The sequence below is a fragment of the Oncorhynchus masou genome, chromosome 9 (assembly GCF_036934945.1).
Source record: "Oncorhynchus masou masou isolate Uvic2021 chromosome 9, UVic_Omas_1.1, whole genome shotgun sequence".
NCBI lineage: Eukaryota > Metazoa > Chordata > Actinopteri > Salmoniformes > Salmonidae > Oncorhynchus > Oncorhynchus masou.
Window position 1 is genome coordinate 54,773,360 of NC_088220.1, and position 24,015 is coordinate 54,797,374.

Here is a 24,015-nt window from a genome sequence, read left to right on the forward strand (position 1 = left end):
ATGGCTTTAGAAGCTTCTGATACGCTAATTGACATCATTTGAGTCAATTGGAGGTTTAACTGTGCATGTATTTCAAGGCCTACCTTCAAACTCAGTGCATCTTTGCTTGACATCATGGGATAATCTAAAGAAATCAGCCAAGACCTCAGAAGAAAAATGTAGACCTCCACAAGTCTGGTTCATCCTTGGGAGCAATATTCAAACGCCTGAAGGTACCACATTCATCTGTACAACGTTCATCTGTACAAACAATAGTACGCAAGTATAAACACCATGGGACCACGCAGCCGTCATACCTCTCAGGAAGGAGACGCATTCTGTGTCCTAGAGATGAACGTACTTTGGTGCGAAAAGTGCAAATCAATTCCAGAACAACAGTAAAGGACCCTGTGAAGATGCTGGAGGAAACAGGTACAAAAGTATCTATATCCACGGTAAAACGAGTCTTATATCGACATAACCTGAAAGGCCGCTCAGCAGGGAAGAAGCCACTGCTCCAAAATCGCCATAAAAAAGCCAGACTACGGTTTGCAACTGCACATGGGGACAAAGATGGTACTTTTTGGAGAAATGTCCTCTGGTCTGAGGAAACAAAAATAGAACTGTTTGGCCATAATGACCATCGTTATGTTTGGAGGAAAAGGGGGAGGCTTGCCAGCCGAAGAACACCATCCCAACCGTGAAGCACGGGGGTGGCAGCATCATGTTGTGGGGGTGCTTTGCTGCAGGAGGCACTGGTGCACTTCACAAAATAGATGGCATCATGAAGTAGGAAAAGTACATGGATATATTGAAGCAACATCTTAAGACATCAGTCAGGAAGTTAAAGCTTAGTCACAAATGGGTCTTCCAAATGGACAATGACCCCAAGCATACTTACAAAGTTGTGGCAAAATGGCTTAAGGACAACAAAGCCAAGGTATTGGAGTGGCCATCAGTAATATCTGACCTCAATCCCATAGAAAATGTGTGGGCAGAACTTAAAAGTGCGTGTGAGCAAGGAAGCCTACAAACCTGACTCAGTTACACCAGCGCTGTCAGGAGGAATGGGCCAACATTCACCCAACTTATTGTGGGAAGCTTGTGGAAGGCTACCCGAAACATTTGACCCAAGTTAAACAATTTAAAGGCAATGCTACCAAATACTAATTGAGTGTATGTAAACTTCTGACCCACTGGGAATGTGATGAAAAAAATAAAAGCTGAAATAAATCATTCTCTCTATTATTATTCTGACATTTCACATTCTTAAAATAAAATGGTGATCCTAACTGACCTAAGAAAGGGAATTTTTACTATGATTAAATGTCAGGAATTGTGAAAAACTGAGTTTAAATGTCTTTGGCTAAGGTGTATGTAAACGTCCGATTTCAACTCTATATAGCCAAGTGTCAAAACTGCAGTTTTAAATGTCCAAATAAATTCATAATCAATATGCTGAAAAAAGTTGTGATATGTTCAAGACTAATTACACACACACACACACACACACACACACACACACACACACACACACACACACACACACACACACACACACACACACACACACACAGATAACTTGTAAATTGCTAAATTTGTACCTTAACTTCTCACGCAGACTAAAATTGATTAGCTTGTGCTACTGTAATCAATGCGCAGATGAATCACTCACGTCAATATTGTGTGGAAATCAATGGTACTGGGACAATTCACTGCCACTACATGTGCCATTTGTGCTCTGGGTATACTAGATATACCTGTCGATGGATGAGAACCTGTTTTTATCAACTCACTTCCTTGTGGGACAATGTTTACAGTAGCTGGCCAATACGCAGAAGGAAATACAACACATTTTGGACTGGATAATTTCACTGAATCATCTCTCCATGGGTAGGTCTCAACAGACTCTTTGAGTGATCGCTTGAATGTCAAATCCACATATTTGTTTGTGGCCGGTGGATTTTATAAAGAGAGCGCCCCCATTTTCCCTCGCCATTTGAGTTTGAATTTCACAACTGCGTTTTAAATAATGCGATGGACAGGTGCGTACGAGTTAATCAATGGTACCAAACCAAATATATACTGAACAAAAACATAAAACGCAACATGCAACAATTTCAAAGATTTTACTGAGTTACAGTTCGTATGAGGAAATCAGTCAATTGGAATAAATGAATTAGGCCCTAATCTATGGATTTCACATGACTGGGCAGGAGTGCAGCCAATCAAAATGAGTTTTTCCCTACAAAAGGACTTTATTATAGACAGAAATACTCTGATAAAACTGCACATTTTAGAGTAGCCGTGTATGGTCCCCAGCACAAGGTGCACCTGTGTAATGATCATGCTGTTTAATCAGCTTCTTGATATGCCACACCTGTCAGGTGGATGGATTATCTTGGTAAAGGAGAAATGCTCACTAACAGGGATGTTAACAAATGTGTTCACAACATTTTAGAGAAATAAGCTTTTTGTGCGAATGGAAAATATATGGGATCTTATTATTTCAGCTCATGAAACATGGGACCAACACTTTACATGTTGTGTTTATATATTTGTTCAGTATAGTTATCTGTTTAAAGACATTTATTTAGTTTTATCTTGATGACCATAAACTGTTATATTAACATCAACAATCTGAGGTCAAAATCACTCAATTGTAAATGCGAGTTTGTGTAAGGTAGTAACACAAACTGTCCACATTAGCGCATTATAAAATCATTTAATATGGCAAAATAATTCAACTTGTCCATTTTGGATGATAGTATATGTTGCCCACTCACAAAATATTGCAACAACTACATACAATTGAACTGGGCGCTCTAGACTGGAGCTTCTATCGTGTCTGTGCAGCTGCCTGAACGTTTGCCATCCCTACAATGACACAGTGACACAGGCCCTCCACTGTCACTGTCACTAGACTCTCATTAAAAAGACCACTCGCTCTCTCTTACTGCAGGACTTTCATCACATGTGAATATGCTGGAACAGAACCAACCACCAGACTCCATAGATCTCATTCCACTTATAGTATTCTATCCCACAGACAGACAGAGAGAGCGAGAAAAAGAGAAAGAACAGAGACAGCCAGGACGCCATTTTAGGTTTGATACATAATTAATTTTGTCCTTATAGCTGATCACAAGGATTCCTTCTCACAGTGGCGGAGCAAGGTGAGCGAAGCCATTTTGTGAGCGAGGTGAAACTGGGAAAGAATTTTAAAATAAATAAATATATTAAAAAAGAAAAACAGGAACAAAAGGACGCTGACCTTCAAAGGGCTCAATTACATGTTACACCTCTACATCCCTCCATCCCCCCATCCCTCCCTCCATCCCCCCCTCCTGCTCTCACTCCTCCGACCGTCTGTCCGTCCAGATAAACCAGACTCGGAATCTCAATTCTGTTTTGGGGAGAGGACTTAACGAGAACTGGCTTGACTCTTTCTGCTCACAAAACCAATTTTCAGGTGCACACCAGAGGGCCGACCTCTAAAGTAAACACCCCCCCCTCCCCTCCTCTATCACTCCTCAGTCCCCCGTCACATCAATGCCCAAAACCAGCCCCCAGCCCCCAGCCCCCACCCCCCCTGCCTCTGTCACTTCATGAAGAAAAAAAAATCGAGAGGCAGCCATGAATTTCTATGCTGCAGTTCAATTGAACAATCGGCTTCAAATCCTGCAATGGAAATAAATATAGAAAAGAAATGAAGGAAAAAAACAAGCGATGGATAAATCACAAGACAAAAGCAGAGAGAAAGAAATGGAGAGCGAGAGAGAGTCAGAGAGAAGAGGGAGAGGAAAGAAAGCATGGTGAACCGTGAGAGAGAGAGAGAGGGAAAGAGCGAATCTCATCTCCTTGTGGAATAATCTGTCATTCATCAAACTGATGGGAAACGGAGAGAGGGAGAGAGGGAGAGAGAGTCGGAGAGAAGAGGGGGAGAGAGAGTCAGAGAGAAGAGGGGGAGAGAGAGTCAGAGAGAAGAGTGGGAGAGAGAATCAGAGAGAAGAGTGGGAGAGAGAGTCAGAGAGAAGAGTGGGAGATAGAATCAGAGAGAAGAGTGGGAGAGAGAGTCAGAGAGAAGAGGGGGAGAGAGAGTCAGAGAGAAGAGTGGGAGAGAGAGTCAGAGAGAAGAGGGGGAGAGAGAGTCAGAGAGAAGAGGGGGAGAGAGAGTCCGAGAGAAAGGGGGAGAGAGAGTCAGAGAGAAGTGGGAGAGAGAGTCAGAGAGAAGAGGGGAGAGAGAGTCAGAGAGAAGAGGGGAGAGAGAGTCAGAGAGAAGAGGGGGAGAGAGAGTCAGAGAGAAGAGGGGGAGAGAGAGTCAGAGAGAAGAGGGGGAGAGAGAGTCAGAGAGAAGAGTGGGAGAGAGAATCAGAGAGAAGAGTGGGAGAGAGAATCAGAGAGAAGTGGGGGAGAGAGAGTCAGAGAGAAGAGGGGGAGAGAGAGTCAGAGAGAAGAGGGGGAGAGAGAGTCAGAGAGAAGAGGGGGAGAGAGAATCAGAGAGAAGAGGGGGGGAGTCAGAGAGAGAGGGGGAGAGAGAGTCAGAGAGAAGGGGGAGAGAGAGTCAGAGAGAAGAGGGGGAGAGAGAGTCAGAGAGAAGAGGGGGAGAGAGAGTAAGAGAAAAGAGGGAGAGGATGATGTGGGGTAAAATAACTACATTTAAAAAAGAAGAAAGAGACTTTGGATTTCAGCAAATCTTCTACTCCATTTGGGTTTCTGCATTTTGAAAGTTCTGCATTTCAAAATATGTCTTGAAAACATGATTGCGGACATGCAAATCATTCTGGGACTAAATCAACAATGGACTAATGCAACAAATACTAAAATATAGTTTTCTTTAACTTTGCCTGAACCAGGCTTACAGACTCTAGTCTAGCCACATTTTAGGGAGAATATTACATGAATAATGTATGGACCAGTTTCATTATAACCATTCATAGTAATATCATTATATATGGTGTAATATAAAGGAGGGGGTGCATCTGCAACTTGACACTGAGCATATTGGGAAAACCATAAGATAGAAACACCCACACAAACAATAGGCTTCTATTTTCATTTCACAAGAGGATTGAGTTTTGTGCATGTATTGGTGAGTGTGTGTGTGTGAGTGAGTGTGTGAGTGAGTGAGGGAGTGAGTATGTGTGTGAGTGCATGCGTGAGTGAGTGAGTGAGTGTGTGAGTGGGTGAGTGAGTGTGTGTGTGAGTGCATGCGTGCGTGCGTGTGTGAGTGAGTGCGTGCGTGCGTGAGTGAGTGCGTGCGTGCGTGCGTGCCTGTGTGAGTGAGTGAGTGCGTGCATGTGTGAGTGTGTGAGTGAGTGTGTAAGTGTGTGAGTGAGTGCGTGCGTGCGTGTGAGTGAGTGTGTGAGTGTGTGAGTGCGTGCGTGTGTGAGTGAGTGTGTGAGTGAGTGTATGAGTGAGTGTGTGAGTGAGTGCGTGCAGTGTGTGTGTGTGTGAGTGAGTGAGTGTGTGAGTGAGTGTGTGAGTGTGTGTGAGTGCGTGTGTGTGTGAGTGAGTGTGCGTGTGAGTGAGTGTGTGTGTGAGTGAGTGTGTGAGTGAGTGCGTGAGTGTGTGAGTGTGTGTGTGAGTGAGTGAGTGAGTGAGTGAGTGTGTGTGTGTGTGAGTGAGTGAGTGTGTGAGTGTGTGTGTGAGTGAGTGTGTGAGTGAGTGTGTGAGTGAGTGAGTGTGTGTGAGTGAGTGAGTGTGTGTGAGTGAGTGAGTGTGTGAGTGAGTGAGTGTGTGAGTGTGTGAGTGAGTGTGTGAGTGTGTGTGAGTGAGTGTGTGAGTGAGTGTGTGAGTGTGAGTGAGTGTGTGAGTGAGTGTGTGTGTGAGTGTGTGTGTGAGTGTGTGTGTGAGTGTGTGAGTGAGTGTGTGTAGCAGGAGGAGAAGAGAGGAGGATAATAAACCTCTCAAATGCAACCAATGTCTTCTCTTTCACCCTGCAGAGTCCTGAAACTGCAGCACAAACACGACACAACACAGAGCACAAGCATCAGCACCAGGACCCAGTGACGGACAATCCACTAAGACAGGCCAATCTAAACCAGCACTCAGCCAATTAACTCCAGGAGGTAAATGGGTATTTTTCTACAAGGACATTGATGTGGGGACGACTACAGCTGTGTTTCTGCCAGCGTCCCAAATGACACCCTATTCCCTACAAAGTGCCATTTGGGATGCAGCCTTGCTCAGTGTAAATGACCAACCTCGGACATGGAACGGGCCGGGGGAGAGAGGGGAACAAAAAGACCCCCCCCCCCCCCTCCCGACACACTTCCTCTCAATGTCCCTGCTCAGCCAATTAACACCGTCCAATTCAGGGCCAGGCTAGACAAACAGCATCACAGACATGCAGACAGACAGAAATGCTACTACATTGAACATTCTGTAGGATACTGCGTCCAGCGTGGGTTACTCTGACGTGACATGAGAGCGGAGGGTACATGACATAGTGCAGCAGCCAGCCTCAGGGTAGAGCGCAGAGCCCGCTGAAACACATGACATAGTGCAGCAGCCAGCCTCAGGGTAGAGCGTAGAGCCCGCTGTAACACATGACATAGTGCAGCAGCCAGCCTCAGGGTAGAGCATAGAGCCCGCTGTAACACATGACATAGTGCAGCAGCCAGCCTCAGGGTAGAGCGTAGAGCCCGCTGTAACACATGACATAGTGTAGCAGCCAGCCTCAGGGTACAGCGTAGAGCCCGCTGTAACACATGACATAGTGTAGCAGCCAGCCTCAGGGTACAGCGTAGAGCCCGCTGTAACACATGACATAGTGTAGCAGCCAGCCTCAGGGTAGAGCGTAGAGCCCGCTGTAACACATGACATAGTGTAGCAGCCAGCCAGCCTGTAACACATGACATAGTGTAGCAGCCAGCAGCCAGCGTAGAGCCCGCTGTAACACATGACATAGTGTAGCAGCCAGCCTCAGGGTACAGCGTAGAGCCCGCTGTAACACATGACATAGTGTAGCATAGTGTAGCAGCCAGCCTCAGGGTAGAGCGTAGAGCCCGCTGTAACACATGACATAGTGTAGCAGCCAGCCTGACATAGGCAGCCAGAGCGTAGCAGCCAGCCTCAGGGTAGAGCGTAGAGCCCGCTGTAACACATGGACTCACGCTTGTGGTTGTTCTTGCGCTGGAAGGGCAGGGTGTGTCTCTCAGAGTCCTCCTCTCCCTCCTCGTCCGCTAGGTGTGTGTGAGTGTAGTGGTAGCTCAGGCCCGGGCGGTTTTTATAGCGCTTCCCACAGACTGGAACACACACACACACAAAAAAATCAAGAGACATAACTAAATGTAGCCCAATACAATCAGCATAACATACTTATACCATATCTATCAATCGTGCGCCACTGAAAATAGATACACTCACAATGAATGAATGCTGATCCATCGAGAGCTAATGCCATGTCACCGTTTCAGTTGGAATATTGCTCGATAGATTGCTCTATAGTGTTCCCGTTAAACGCTTGTTGTTCTAGCAGCCTTAACAGCGCTCTCATTCCCACTAGAGGAGTTGTCCCCTTAACATTGGCAGTGAGAGAAATGCTTGCTTCGTGCAGAGTGGAGACAGCAGCCATATGCTTGCCAGCGTAGTTTAGCCTGCAGTAAGAATGTTGTCTATGGCTCTTAGACATGGTGTGTGTGTGTGTCTGTGCGCGCATGTGTGTGTGTGTTCACGTGCGCTTGTGTGATACTCACTGTCACAGACGTACGGCTTGTCCCTGTCCTCAATGGTGCTGGGTTCTTGTCTCTTCCTCATACCCCCTACACCACAGGCCTGCAGCGAGAACACAGACGGGTGAATGGAGTTCACACTCTATACACACACACACACACACACACACACACACACACACACACACACACACACACACACACACACACACACACACACACGAACCACACACACACACACACACACACACACCATAATCATCTGCTACTTTAACAGCCCCCCCCCCCCCCCCCCCACTCTAATCACTCTTTCCTCAGACAGGCGGGGTTGATGACACCTTCCAGGGAACTTCAAGCTCCAATGAACAACATGGCTGTTTGGATGACAGATACAGCGTTACAGCCTGCAGCGAGGCTTCACACAGGACGGAGAGAGAGAGAGAGACGCCTTTCTCGTCTAATAAGAGTTATTTAGAATGCATCCACGTACGTGATCTGATAACTCACTGCATGTCGAAATACTGTGCATACAATGTCCTGTATCTAATGCCCACACGGCCACTCATACACTACTAAAACACCTGCAATAATGACTTGTTTCCAACCTCCCTCCCAAAATGTACGAATTGAGTATAGTGAACTGAGATATGAATATGTATCTGTTATATCTTTAAAGCTGAGAGGGGGGGGCTTCCTGGTACTCAGTGTACGGCTGCTACTGTATGTCTGACTGCCTGAGAGAAGAGGAGCGGGCAGGAGAGAGAGGAGCGGAAGGAGAAGAGAACAGAAGAGGAGTGAAGAGGAGAGAAGAGAGCCAGCCAGAGCAGAGGAGCTAGAATGGATTAAGGAGCTGCCGATGATTCCCCTCACCCTCTCAGTACAGCAGGAGGAGAGGGAGAGGGCTTCCACGAGGATTTGATAGCACCACTTGAGAGGCTGGAGTTTGCATAACTCACAGCGGGTCCTACGTACTAGACAAGAGAGTCAGCGAGCTCTCTGAAATGTGAAGGGAATTGGATGGAGGGAGGAAGCCTGTAACTGTCTCATTCAGGGCGATGGATCAGTTGACCGGCTGTTTTACCTCCATTAATGGTTTTTCTATAAGTTACTTCTCTTGATAAATAGCAAAGTGTTAACGGGAAGTTGAAAGAGAAAAGAGAGGATGAGTGAAATTAAATTAACAATTCAAATTCAAGTAACTTTTCAAATACAGTAACATTTCAAATACCGTTACATTTCAAATAGACAGGAGGAGTGAAATTACAATATGAGCAAAATGTGAGAAGGAAGTTTAGTTGAAGCAGTTTTGCTATACACATGGATACACACTACATGCGATGCAATTGGAAGCTGAAGTTTCAGATCTCCCATTTATGTAAAATGTTGCGGTGCATGAACTCATAGCACTCTTGTGTATTTGCGAGAGGAACATGTTGCCCTATGCAGTGACAACATACAGGTACAGTAGATGGCTGTATCGTCCTGTGTGGTTCCCTCGTCTTACCCGTCCTTCGCGGTTCTTGCGGTTCTTGCGTTTGGGGACGTCCTCTTCCATCTCCTCCGCTTCCAGTTCATGGGGGAAATCACCGACCAGCAACTTCTGAAGCAGAAGACACACCAGAATATCAGAGGAGCAGCTCAGACGAGATATCAGCAGGGAGGAGCTCCAGGGAGAGGCTTGTCGGTGCTGAAGCACCCTCAAAATAAGCCTAGCATCTCCACTAGCTCCCCAATAAAGAATCTGCAGCTACCCCAGTGAATTCCTTGTGCTGCAACTGGATAACAGTACAATAAAACAGGGACCAGGTCATACATGGGACAAAAACAAAGAGAGATACACAGAGAGAAAGAGGGGGAGAAAGATACACAGAGAGAGAGATGGAGAGATACAGAGAGAAAGAGAGGGAGAAAGATACACAGAGAGAGAGATGGAGAGATACAGAGAGAAAGAGAGGGAGAAAGATACACAGAGAGAGAGATGGAGAGATACAGAGAGAAAGAGAGGGAGAAAGATACATAGAGAGAGAGATGGAAAGATACAGAGAGAAAGAGAGAGGGAGAAAGATATACAGTGAGAGAGAGATAAAGAGAGAAAGAGAGATACACAGAGAGAGAGAGAGAGATACAGAGAGAGAGAGAGAGAAAGAGAGGGAGAAAGATACATAGAGAGAGAGATGGAGAGATACAGAGAGAAAGAGAGATACACAGAGAGAGATACAGAGAGAAAGAGAGGGAGAAAGATACATAGAGAGAGAGATGGAGAGATACAGAGAGAAAGAGAGGGAGATGGAGAGATACAGAGAGAAAGAGAGATATACAGAGAGAAAGAGATGGAGAGATACAGAGAGAAAGAGAGGGAGAAAGATACATAGAGAGAGAGATACAGAGAGAAAGAGATGGAAAGATACAGAGAGAAAGAGAGGGAGAAAGATACATAGAGAGAGAGAGATACAGAGAGAAAGAGATGGAAAGATACAGAGAGAAAGAGAGGGAGAAAGATACATAGAGAGAGAGAGATACAGAGAGAAAGAGATGGAGAGATACAGAGAGAAAGAGATGGAAAGATACAGAGAGAAAGAGAGGGAGAAAGATACACAGAGAGAGAGATAGAGAGATACAGAGAGAAAGAGAGGGAGAAAGATACATAGAGAGAGAGATGGAAAGATACATAGAGAGAGAGATGGAAAGATACAGAGAGAAAGAGAGACACAGAGAGAGATACAGAGAGAAAGAGAGGGAGAAAGATACATAGAGAGAGAGATTGAAAGATACAGAAAGAAAGAGATGGAGAAAGATACATAGAGAGAGATTGAAAGATACAGAGAGAAAGAGATGGAGAAAGATACATAGAGAGAGAGATGGAAAGATACAGAGAGAAAGAGAGAGGGATAAAGATATACAGAGAGAGAGAGATGGAAAGATACAGAGAGAAAGAGAGGGAGAAAGATACATAGAGAGAGAGATGGAAAGATACAGAGAGAAAGAGAGAGGGATAAAGATATACAGAGAGAGAGAGATGGAAAGATACAGAGAGAAAGAGAGGGAGAAAGATACATAGAGAGAGAGATGGAAAGATACAGAGAGAAAGAGAGAGGGAGAAAGATATACAGAGAGAGAGAGATACAGAGTGAAAGAGAGATACACAGAGAGAGAGAGAGAGAGAGAGAGAGAGAGAGTGAGAGAGAGAGAGAGATACAGAGAGAGAGAGATAGATACAGAAAGAGAGAGATAGATACAGAAAGAGAGAGAGAGAGACAGAGAGAGAGAGAGAGATACAGAGATACAGAGAGAAGGAGAGATACACACAGAGAGAGAGAGTGAGATACAGAGAGAGAGATACACAGAGAGAGAGATACACAGAGAGAGAGAGATACACAGAGAGAGCGAGAGAGAGAGATACACAGAGAGAAAGAGAGGGAGAAAGATTCACACAGAGAGGGAGAGGTACAGAGAGAAAGAGAGTGGGAGAAAGATATACAGAGAGAGAGAGATACACAGAGAGAGAGAAAAAGAGAGAGAGATACAGAGATATACAGAGCGATACAGAGAGAGAGAGAGAGATACAGGGAGAGATACAGAGAGAGAGATACACAGAGAGAGAGATACACAGAGAGGGGAGAGAGAGATACACAGAGAGGGAGAGAAAGAGAGAGAGAGAGATACAGAGAGAGAGATACACAGAGACAGAGAGAGACACCGAGACAGAGAGAGACACCGAGACAGAGAGAGACCCATAGACAGAGACACAGAGACACAGAGAGAAACATAGAGACGTCGAGTCAGAAAGAGACACAGAGACAGAGAGAGACACAGAGACAGAGAGAGACACAGAGACAGAGAGAGACACCGAGTCAGAAAGAGACACCGAGACAGAGACACAGAGACAGAGACACCGAGTCAGAAAGAGACACCGAGACAGAGAGAGACATAGAGAGACGCCGAGTCAGAAAGAGACACAGAGACAGAGAGAGACACAGAGACAGAGAGAGACAGAGAGTCAGAAAGAGACGCCGAGTCAGAAAAAGACACCGAGACAGAGAGAGACACAGAGACAGAGAGAGACACAGAGACAGAGAGAGACAGAGAGAGACGCTGAGTCAGAAAGAGACACCGAGACAGAGAGACACCGAGTCAGAAAGAGACACCGAGACAGAGAGAGACACAGAGACAGAGAGAGACACCGAGTCAGAAAGAGACACCGAGACAGAGAGAGACGGCGAGTCAGAAAGAGACGCCGAGTCAGAAAGAGACGCAGAGTCAGAAAAAGACACCGAGACAGAGAGAGACACATAGACAGAGAGAGACACAGAGAAACGCCGAGTCAGAAAGAGACACCGAAACAGAGAGAGACACAGAGACAGAGAGAGACACCGAGTCAGAAAGAGACACAGAGACAGAGAGAGACACATAGACAGAGAGAGACACAGAGAAACGCCGAGTCAGAAAGAGACGCCGAGTCAGAAAGAGACGCCGAGTCAGAAAGAGACACCGAGACAGAGAGACACCGAGTCAGAAAGAGACACCGAGACAGAGAGAGACACAGAGACAGAGAGAGACACCGAGTCAGAAAGAGACACCGAGACAGAGAGAGACGGCGAGTCAGAAAGAGACACAGAGACAGAGAGAGACACCAAGACACAGAGAGACACATAGACAAGGGGGGAGACACTGAGACAGAGAGAGACACTGAGACAAAGAGAGACACTGAGACAGAGAGAGACACAGAGACAGAGAGAGACACCGAGACACAGAGAGACACATAGACAAGGGGGGAGACACTGAGACAGAGAGAGACACAGAGACAGAGAGAGACACCGAGACAGAGAGAGACACCGAGACAGAGAGAGACACCGAGACAGAGAGAGACACGGAGATGGAGAGAGACACCGAGACAGAGAGAGACACTGAGACAGAGAGAGACACCGAGACAGAGAGAGACACAGAGGCAGAGTGAGACACAGAGATGGAGAGAGACCCATAGACAGAGAGACACAGAGACACAGAGAGACACAGAGAGACACCGAGTCAGAAAGAGACACCGAGACAAAGAGAGACACAGAGACAGTAAGTCCACAGGACAATCAATAAATTAGACCAGTAAGGGTGGCCTCCCCTCCTTTTAACACAAACACCCCCCCCTCCCCCTTAAACTACTAGTGACCAGGAGAACACTATGCTGTTATTCATGTAGGAGTGAAAGAAACACTTCCTCTCATTGGCAAAAAAGTATCAACATATTCTGCAAATAGAAAGTACAACACATGGGCCTGTGAAAGTATCCTTGACAAATAACAAAGAGAGGTGACAAAAAAACAAACTCTAAAATGAGCATATGGAGAGAAGCTGTAATGGAGGAGGAAACCAAAGCCCTCCTCTGTTAGCTTCCTGCTGGGTACAGGAGCTAGGCAAGGCCCAGAGAAGCTGTAATGGAGGAGGAAACCAAAGCCCTCCTCTGTTAGCTTCCTGCTGGGTACAGGAGCTAGGCAAGGCCCAGAGAAGCTGTAATGGAGGAGGAAACCAAAGCCCTCCTCTGTTAGCTTCCTGCTGGGTACAGGAGCTAGGCAAGGCCCAGAGAAGCTGTAATGGAGGAGGAAACCAAAGCCCTCCTCTGTTAGCTTCCTGCTGGGTACAGGAGCAAGGTAAGGCCCAGAGAAGCTGTAATGGAGGAGGAAGCCAAAGCCCTCCTCTGTTAGCTTCCTGCTGGGTACAGGAGCTAGGTAAGGCCCAGAGAAGCTGTAATGGAGGAGGAAACCAAAGCCCTCCTCTGTTAGCTTCCTGCTGGGTACAGGAGCTAGGTAAGGCCCAGAGAAGCTGTAATGGAGGAGGAAACCAAAGCCCTCCTCTGTTAGCTTCCTGCTGGGTACAGGAGCTAGGTAAGGCCCAGAGAAGCTGTAATGGAGGAGGAAACCAAAGCCCTCCTCTGTTAGCTTCCTGCTGGGTACAGGAGCTAGGTAAGGCCCAGAGAAGCTGTAATGGAGGAGGAAACCAAAGCCCTCCTCTGTTAGCTTCCTGCTGGGTACAGGAGCTAGGTAAGGCCCAGAGAAGCTGTAATGGAGGAGGAAACCAAAGCCCTCCTCTGTTAGCTTCCTGCTGGGTACAGGAGCTAGGTATGGCCCAGAGAAGCTGTAATGGAGGAGGAAACCAAAGCCCTCCTCTGTTAGCTTCCTGCTGGGTACAGGAGCTAGGTAAGGCCCAGAGAAGCTGTAATGGAGGAGGAAACCAAAGCCCTCCTCTGTTAGCTTCCTGCTGGGTACAGGAGCTAGGCAAGGCCCAGGGTCAGAGGCCTAGCCCCAACGGAGCCCCGGGCTTGCTGTGTGGGCCATTTATTGAAGCGCTAATTGGCTAATTGTCGACCTTAGGGAAGGAAGACGTCTGGAGCAGGTGGGGTAGGGACTGGAGACACGGAGCTCACAGAGGAGATGACAGCTCATCCGGAAGAGGAAGCAGGCACACACAGATTCAGAAACACACACATCAGCACGCTCTCTCTCCCTCCTAAACACACACTCATACAGTCTCTGTCCAAAACACACACTTCATCTGGGGAGGAGGAGAGGAACTGTGCCAGTGGGGGAGTGTCATGGATGCAGGGGATGTGTCACTGCCAACCAGAGTCACTGATACTACAGACGGAGCCATGAGAGGGAGGGAGAGGGAGAGAGGAGAGAGATAGCAGAGAGGGGAGAGAGAGAGAGAAGAGGAGAGAGAGAGAGAGAGAGGGAGAGAGAGAAGAGAGTGGAGAGAGAGAGAGAGAGAGAGAGAGAAGAGAGAGAGCGAGAGAGGTAGAGTGAGAAGAGAGTGGAGAGTGGAGAGAGGAGACAGGAGAAAGAGGAGAGAGGAGAGAGAGGAGAAAGGAGAGAGAGGAAAGAGAGAGAGAGGAGAGAAAGAAGAGAGAGTGAGGAGAGAGAGGAGAGAGAAAGGAGAGAAAGAAGAGAGAGGAGGGAGGAGAGAGGAGAAAGCTTAAAGAGGAGAGAGAGGAGAGAGGGGAGAGAGAGGAGGGAGGAGAGAGAGGAGAGAGGAGAGAAAGGGAGCAAGAGAGGCATAAAGAGTGAGAGTGAGAGAGGGAGGAGAAGAAAGAAACTACACAGCAACTCCAAGGTGAAGATGAACATGTCAGCGGGCTCGGAGAGAGCATGAGAGATGGAGACTAGAACTTGCGTGTGTGTGTGTGTGTGTGCAGGCCACCATGAGAGATTCGAAGCTCCTCTTACCTGGCACTCGCTCATAGGTTCCTCTTCCTTGGTCTCCACCTTCTTGTCCAGAGTCTCTCCACTGAGCAGTGACTCCAACACCGGCCCCTCGGGCAAGCCCCCTTCCTTCTTCAGAGACGCCTCGTAGTCTGAACACACACACACACACACACCATACCGTACGTTAGTATCCCCCCACCAATACACACATAACAGTAACACTCCCCCTGCTAATACATGTTAGACTTCATCCCCAGCTATCACTTTGCCCTGACAGACTAACACAACAGCTCCTAACACTGTCTGGAACGGAGCGGATGGAATGGCATCAAACACCTGGAAACCACGGATGTATTTGATACCGTTCCACATATCCCACTCCAGCCATGACCATGAGGCAGTCATGGTAATTCCAGGTTTTCATGTCTGTCTCGTACCGATCTTAAACTCAATGGGTCCGAGGCGCGGGTCCTCCAGAATGTTTAGCCGTCTCTTCTTGCGCCAGCAGCGCGCAGGGTAAGTATACAGCTGTCCTGGGGCCAAACCTGGGGGCCAAACAACGCCAGAGGAATGAAGTCATGTGAAAAGCTGCTAATGCAGACACAACTATGGTGAAGGCGTTAAGGCGATGATGTTATCTACTTGCAATGATTCTGTAGGTGAATATCATTTTTATATCTACTTCAAAAATAGGTTTGTTTTTTTGTGCAAACATAATTCTTTGGTTGAGGTTTATTTGCTTGTCAAAGCAATACCTCTATCGGCCTTTTATGTCAGTAAAAACAACACAGTCTCACACAAACTCAAAACTCACACACACACACACACACACACACACCAGTGGAGGCTGCTGAGGGGAGGACGGCTCATACTAGCGTCTGGAACGGCGCAAATGGAATGGCATCAAACACCTGGTAACCGTGGAAACCATGTGTTTAATGTATTTTGATACCGTTCCACTGATTAGGGCTCCAGCCATTACGACGAACCCGTCCTCATCTAATAAGGTGCCACCAACCTCCTGTGAAACACACAGACACACTGATACTATACAGGGGTGTGAGAGAGGGGGGAGAGAAAGGAAGAGAGAGGGAGGAGAGGGAGGAACAACAGAGACCAAAGGGCTGAGAGCAGAGGATGTGTTCCAGACCTCCCTACCCCAGACCTCATACCTTTCCATGCTGCCTCTTACCAGGCCTCATACCTTTTCATGCTGCCTCTTACCCTGTGTTTTATTACAGGGCTGCATGCACTGGAACACACACACACACACGTAAACACACACACACACGTAAACACACACAGGCAAGTACAGGCCTTACACACACCCACACACCTGGGCCGCGGTGGTTCTTCTCCATCCAGATGTAGCAGTTGCTCTGTGCCACGCCGGTCTGGGAGTCCAGGAAGGGCAGGCGCATGGAGCGCTCAGCACACAGGCGGGCATTGTAGCTGCGGCAGTGCTCGATGGCCTCTCTGTAGAACTCCTCGCCCAGACTGGCACACAGCGGATACAGGGAGGCAAGAGAGAGAGCCCTGTTAACCTAGGTCATTTGAGGACCCACAGATCAACATTGCATAATGCCCACTCTACAGTGAGAAAATACATGTTTTGCCAAAGTACAGTATCATTCCTCGGTCTCTCTCTGTGTGTCTGGCCGTGGTTTTCTCAGAGGGCCTGGGTTGTGTTGTGCCAGGGCATGTAGAGACGCATCAGTAGTGACACACGCAGGCACGCACGCACGCACGCACACACACACAGTGGATGTAGCGACAGATGAAATGTGAGACACAGTGCTCTGAATGTGTGGACAGAGAGGCTATCAGCATCGCCAGATGAGGTAGAATAGACTGTTGCCTCCCAGACATCACATCATGTCTGTGTGTGTGTGTGTGTATAGTTATACGTGTGGGTACTTAGCGCTAGAGTAATATGTGTATATCTGTACTGTACATGAATGCAAATCTATGTAGTAGATGTGAACGTGGGTCAGAGTGTATCCTGTAAAGTTGATTTAGTCTGTTATCTTGTGCACCCACCTCCCCCCACCTCCCCCACCTCCCTCCCTCCCCCCCCTCCCTCCCTTCTCCCCTCCCTCCCTCCCCCTCCCTCCCTTCTCCCCTCCCCTCCCTCCTCCCCTCCCTCCCTACCTGTTCTTAATGACTGTTCCTCCAGATTGCCTGTGAACAGAGAGATAGAGGGACACTGTGAGTCACTGCCTTCCTCTTCTGCTCTCTCCTCCTCCTCCTCCTCCTCCTCCTCATCCTATTTTATTCCCGGTGCTTCTCTAACACAGTCACAACACCAAGGTTGCCAGCCATGGCAGACATAAAGCATATTGTTCATAGACTACACAGTATATAGGATCACAACCATACATTTGACAGTAGAAAGCATATAAGATCACAGTATATGTACTGTAGAACATAGGCTCATTATCCATACAGTATACTATACAGATGTAGGATCTTAATTTGACCTATATTGTCGCAGCAAAATAATCCTTCAACAAACAGGATTTGAACGTGTAATCCAGAATGTTGCTTGATTGGTGGTTAGGCTATTAACCGGTAAAAATGAAGAGACATGAAAAGTGCAATACTGTTAATATAACCGTGTGTACGTGAGGGTTTTCAGTGAATGTACGTAAATCACGAAGCTTATCTATAATTCTCAGCAACAAAAGAGTGATCAAATTAAGATGCTACACCTATACAATATATAAAATTACAACGATAGAGTATACTGTTAATACATACAGTTGAAGTCGGAAGTTTACATACACTTAGGTTGGAGTCATTAAAACTCGTTTTTCAACCACTCCACACATTTCTTGTTAACAAACTATAGTTTTGGCAAGTCGGTTAGGACATCGACTTTGTGCATAACACAAGTAATTTTTCCAACAATCGTTTACAGACAGATTATTTCATAATTCACTGTATCACAATTCCGGTGGGTCAGAAGTTTACATACGCTAAGTTGACTGTGCCTTTAAACAGCTTGGAAAAATTCCAGAAAATCACGTCATGGCTTTAGAAGCTTCTGATAGGCTAATTGACATCCTTTGAGTAAATTCGAGGTTTAACTGTGCATGTATTTCAAGACCTACCTTCAAACTCAGTGCCTCTTTGCTTGACATCATGGGAAAATCAAAAGAAATCAGCCAAGATCTCAGAAAAATAATTGTAGACCTCCACAAGTTTGGTTCACCCTTGGGAGCAATTTCCAAATGCCTGAAGGTACCACATTCATCTGTACAAACAATAGTACGCAAGTATGAACACCATGGGACCACGCAGCCGGCATACCGCTCAGGAAGGAGACGCGTTCTGTCTCCTAGAGATGAACGTACTTTGGTGCGTGCAAGAAGCCACTGCTCCAAAAGCGCCATAAAAAAGTCAGACTGCGGTTTGCAACTGCACATGGGGACAAATATCATACTTTTTGGAGAAATGTTCTCTGGTCTGACGAAACAAAAATAGAACTGTTTGGCCATAATGACCATCATTATGTTTGGAGGAAAAAGGGGGATGCTTGCAAGCCGAAGAACACCATCCCAACCGTGAAGCACGGGGGTGGCAGCATCATGTTGTGGGGGTGCTTTGCTGCAGGAGGGACTGGTGCACTTCACAAAATAGATGGCATCATGAGGAAGGAAAATTACGTGGATATAATGAAGCAACACCTCAAGACATCAGTCAGGAAGTTAAAGCTTGGTCGCAAATGAGTCTTCCAAATGGACAACAACCCCAAGCAAACCTCCAAAGTTGTGGCAAAATGACTTAAGGACAACAAAGTCAAGGTATTGGAGTGGCCATCACAAAGCCCTGACCTCAATCCCAAAGAAAATTTGTGGGCAGAACTGAAAAATGGTGTGAGAGCAAGGAGGCCTACAAACCTGACTCGGTTACACCAGCTCTGTCAGGAGGAATAGGCTAAAATTCACCCAACTTATTGTGGGAAGCTTGTGGAAGGCTACCCGAAACGTTTGACCCAAGTTAAACAATTTAAAGGCAATGCTACCAAACACTAATTGAGTGTATGTAAATTTCTGACCCCCTGGGAATGTGATGAAAGAAATAGAAGCTGAAATAAATCATTCTCTATCTACTATTATTCTGACATTTCACATTCTTAAAATAAAGTGGTGATCCTAACTGACCTAAGACAGTGAATTTATACTAGGATTAAATGTCAGGAATTGTGAAAAACTGAGTTTAAATGTATTTGGCAAAGGTGTATGTAAAATTCTGACTTTAACTGTAGATTCGCAACCATACAGTATACTGTATATAGTACATCCAATCCTACCCATACAGTATACTGTATACAGTACATCCAATCCTAACCATACAGTATACTGTATACAGTACATCCAATTCTAACCATACAGTATACTGTATACAGTACATCCAATCCTAACCATACAGTATACTGTATACAGTACATCCAATCCTAACCATACAGTACATCCAATCCTACCCATACAGTATAATGTATACAGTACATCCAATCCTACCCATACAGTATAATGTATACAGTACATCCAATCCTAACCATACAGTATACTGTATACAGTACATCCAATCCTACCTATACAGTATACTGTATACAGTACATCCAATCCTAACCATACAGTATACTGTATACAGTACATCCAATCCTACCCATACAGTATAATGTATACAGTACATCCAATCTACCCATACAGTATACTGTATACAGTACATCCAATCCTAACCATACAGTATACTGTATACAGTACATCCAATCCTACCCATACAGTATACTGTATACAGTACATCCAATCCTACCCATACAGTATACTGTATACAGTACATCCAATCCTACCCATACAGTATACTGTATACAGTACATCCAATCTACCCATACAGTATACTGTATACAGTACATCCAATCCTAACCATACAGTATACTGTATACAGTACATCCAATCCTAACCATACAGTATACTGTATACAGTACATCCAATCCTACCCATACAGTATACTGTATACAGTACATCCAATCTACCCATACAGTATACTGTATACAGTACACCCAATCCTAACCATACAGTATACTGTATACAGTACATCCAATCCTAACCATACAGTATACTGTATACAGTACATCCAATCCTAACCATACAGTACATCCAATCCTAACCATACAGTATACTGTATACAGTACACCCAATCCTAACCATACAGTACATCCAATCCTAACCATACAGTATACTGCGATAAAGTACATACATTTGCCATTCATACAGTAGTAAATATAGCAAAAATGTCAGTGTAACAGACCAGACAGAATATTGGGACTGGCTACACCTCACACTCCATACAATACCATCACAACCCACCTCTGCACTGGGGATTAGAGATTTTCTGGCTGGGCATTAAAAGGGACATGTTATGACCCCCTTACCTCCCTGGCAGTCCAACCTATGGTCACCCACAAGTGCATTCTATGGGATGAGAGGAGGCCTGGATACCAGAGAAACCGAATGTGACACACAGCAGGGAGGAACTGGAACAAGGCCGAGGGACTTAGACTATGTCCCAATCCCCTATTGCATAACAGTGCACTGCGTTCGACCAGAGCCAAGTAGTACACTATACAGTATAGGGAATAGCGTGACATTTAGGACGAAGGTTAGCTGTGGTGGCGGTCGCAGGGAAATCAGTTCAACTGAGGCTGAGTGGTGTTGGACGGGTGGGGTCGTGAGGAACAAGGCTAGAAATGTGGCTGTGTATGGAAGTATTATACTCTTGACATACTGGGAGTTCTACTGTACTGTTGGCATTCTACAGCATAGCTTTGATGACGGTGGAAAGTGTAGTGGAAGTATTGGTGTAATCACCAGATACGTGTCAATCTTGAAGATGACAACATAGACAATGTTTCCCATCAATCCTCACCTTTAGACAAACCTTTTGGATAAGCTGGCTGGGCAGAATAATAGATACTCCTAAATGCAGAGAGGCAGAAGGACCGGCACACGCACGCAAACCTTGACACCCAGCTTTTAAAATATTAAGTGTGTGATTTGGAAATAGGCTTGGGCTGAAAGGCTTCAGAGGTGATGCAACGGGGTAAAAGGAGAAGAACACATTCAAAATGCACAGCAGCTATAACCCCGGAGGTTCCCCCCTCTCCCCCCCCCCTTACGTCCCTCCCTCCACTGCACTCATGCCCATCCGCCTCGACCCCCCCCCCCCTCACTCCCAAATTCAGCCCCTCCCCCACCAGTCACCCTGGTGCTGCCATTCGAGCTATCAGAATAAGTCGCCCCCTTTCAAAAAGAAGTTGACAGCTGTAGAAAATGGCTGCTTTCGGTTTGGTTGCTTCTGCCTGAAATCTCATTACATTACTCCGCGGCTGTTTGCCCTTGAAGGCTTAAAAAAGAACAATTTTGGGTTAGTGGATGCTAGGCTGGGAGAGCTGAGTATATACCACATCACCAGGGAAACCAGACAGAGACAGACATGACCAAGCTTCTCTATCATGATCACCGTCAGCATCCAGAGAGACCCTCTACTAGTGGCCTACTACAACATGGAGGAGCTGAGGCCTCTACTCGTGGCCTACTACAACATGGGAGGAGCTGAGGGCCTCTACTAGTGGCCTACTACAACATGGAGGAGCCGAGGGCCTCTACTAGTGGCCTACTACAACCTGGAAGAGCTGAGGGCCTCCACTAGTGGCCTACTACAACATGGAGGAGCTGAGGGACTCTACCCGTGGCCTACTACAACCTGGAGGAGCCGAGGGCCTCTACTTGTGGCCTACTACAACCTGGAGGAGCTGAGGGTCTATACAAGTGGCCTACTACAACCTGGAGGAGCTGAGGGCCTCTACTGGTGGTCTGGCCTGCTCCAGGGTCTTAGCAGGGACAATATGAGGCAGTCAAAGGTGGACAGGGAAGGCCAGGCTATGTTTCAGATAGTGGAGAAGAGGGAACCTATTTCAGCAGCATAACTCTGCAGCCAGTGTGATTCTAAACAGGCGGAGTACAGCGCCACTAGATAAGGTGGACAGTGTGATTCTAAACAGGCGGAGTACAGCGCCACTAGATAAGGTGGACAGTGTGATTCTAAACAGGCGAAGTACAGCGCCACTAGATAAGGTGGCCAGTGTGATTTTAAACAGGCGGAGTACAGCGCCACTAGATAAGGTGGACAGTGTGATTCTAAACAGGCGGAGTACAGCGCCACTAGATAAGGTGGACAGTGTGATTCTAAACAGGCGGAGTACAGCACCACTAGATAAGGTGGACAGTGTGATTCTAAACAGGCGGAGTACAGCGCCACTAGATAAGGTGGACAGTGTGATTCTAAACAGGCGGAGTACAGCGCCACTAGATAAGGTGGACAGTGTGAGATGGCCATACAGCAGCAGCCCTTCACAATCAGAGCCCCAGATAAAGCCAGAAATAAAAAACAGATACAAACATGCACAAAAACACACAAAGAGGAGAAAATAGGAAAAAGCCTGGAGCATCAAGTGCCTTTTTAACAGTCTTAAACCCACAGAGCGTCTCGACACCAGGCAAACAGAGGGGAGTGATTGGTCCAAACAAAAGCAGAGCAAAGAGAGAAGCATATGGCTGGGAGCGCACCCACTAAAACACACACACACGCACGCACGCACACACACACACAGACAGACACACAGACAGACACACAGACAGACAGACAGACAAACAAACAACCCTCCAAGATAGCACAACCCCCACCATAACCCCCTATCTAACGCATTGGAAGCAAGCACAATAAACTGCAGTCCACAGAATGACACATCTACACACGGTACATGCCACGACTGCAATTTCCTAACTACAGGACCAAAAACTCCAACCCCTGACCACTCTCCAATTAGCCTCAATTAGCAGTGGCTTGAATGAAAGAGAAACAGAGGGCTCCACCTAGAGGGAAAGTCGGGTCATTGGAAAATGAATCCTCACCATAAAAAAACGAAGCTACAATTACAAAATGCAATTAGGAAAAGGGATTACTTTCGAATGGTGATTTCTAACTTGGTTAACAAGGGGATGTCTACATAATGACCCTGCAAGAGAAATTATATGGTATTTAACTAATGGATTATCAAGGAGTAGGCCTTTAGGAGACCGCTACGTACACTAAATCATATTTTCGTAAAAGCACTATATCTATCATGAGGTTCGAACCTGGTATCATTCAGTATAGTAGTCCTAATATATCCTACACACACACACACACATGGGGTAGAGGGTTGTGTGGAGGGTCTGTCTGCTCTTTATGCATATTCTATGACTGAGACATATTGTATTCCTCTGGTGTGTGTGTATATATGTATGTGTGTATGTGTGTGCAGATGGCCTACGCTGAGTTGGCCAGATGTGCCAGGCAGGTATGCAGACCTGTGTGTAGACCTGTGTATGTGTGTTAAGTCAGCAGTGTTGTGAACAGCCTCCATAGACTAGCCATCTGACCATGGCCATAGTCCTTCAGTACTGATGCTTTACTGCTATGGTCCACACAGCACAGCAGTGTGAGGCAGCTCTGCCTCGCTTGGTGGAGGAAAGGCAATCTGTGTACCCATCCCCCCACACACTATGCAATAATACCCTTAACCATTCAACCCCCTCCTCCTCTCCCCCTCATCACTCTTCCTCCTCCCCCCCACCATCTCTCTTCTACCCCCCTCTCTTTCTCAGTACCCAGAGAAATGATTTATCTTTTTCGTTTTTTTTCCCCTCTACAGATGTGACTGCCTTTTCTTGGTTTCTCAGTACTCTCAGTAGATTGCTGTGCAGCTGAAGACTAGGAGAAGTAAAGCTATAAGGCCTGGTAGAGTGAGCAGAACAGCCCAGAACTGAACAGCACAGACACCAAACCCAGCTACTGCCTCACACGCCCAACCAGACCCTGAAAATGAGGGCAGACATGTACACACTAGAAAAGACATACTTAGCAGTATTATCAAACCAGGTGAGGGCAAAGAAATGTAATGCGTGGTCCAGGAAAGATAATAATTCCATCCAAACATAATCTATTATAGCCTGTATGTATTGCATCCACCCAAATTACCCAACATTTTTTATTTTTTTAAATGTTTCATTTTACACTCTCTAACTGTTGACAGTGAACATGCATTGTGCATAATAAAGAACCGT

The 24,015-nt window shown here is 46.3% G+C and overlaps 1 protein-coding gene across 3 annotated transcripts in view; it reads right to left on the reverse strand.

The window, feature by feature from the left end:
- The window catches only part of LOC135546226 (zinc finger protein neuro-d4-like), a 46,582-nt gene that overhangs the window by 13,084 nt on the left and 9,483 nt on the right, over positions 1-24,015 (reverse strand). Inside the window, exons 1-8 of one of the 3 annotated variants that reach the window (XM_064974480.1) lie at positions 20,283-20,294; positions 16,997-17,026; positions 16,182-16,342; positions 15,283-15,390; positions 14,867-14,994; positions 9,160-9,255; positions 7,680-7,758; positions 7,098-7,229 (exon numbers count right to left, since the gene is read on the reverse strand). In XM_064974480.1, coding sequence (XP_064830552.1) covers positions 7,098-7,229; positions 7,680-7,758; positions 9,160-9,255; positions 14,867-14,994; positions 15,283-15,390; positions 16,182-16,266 — 628 coding nt within the window. In that variant the 5' untranslated portion in view covers positions 16,267-16,342; positions 16,997-17,026; positions 20,283-20,294. Of the gene's footprint in view, positions 1-7,097; positions 7,230-7,679; positions 7,759-9,159; positions 9,256-14,866; positions 14,995-15,282; positions 15,391-16,181; positions 16,343-16,996; positions 17,027-20,282; positions 20,295-24,015 lie in introns of those variants that run through there. The other 2 variants (XM_064974478.1, XM_064974479.1) reach the window with 2 other exon arrangements.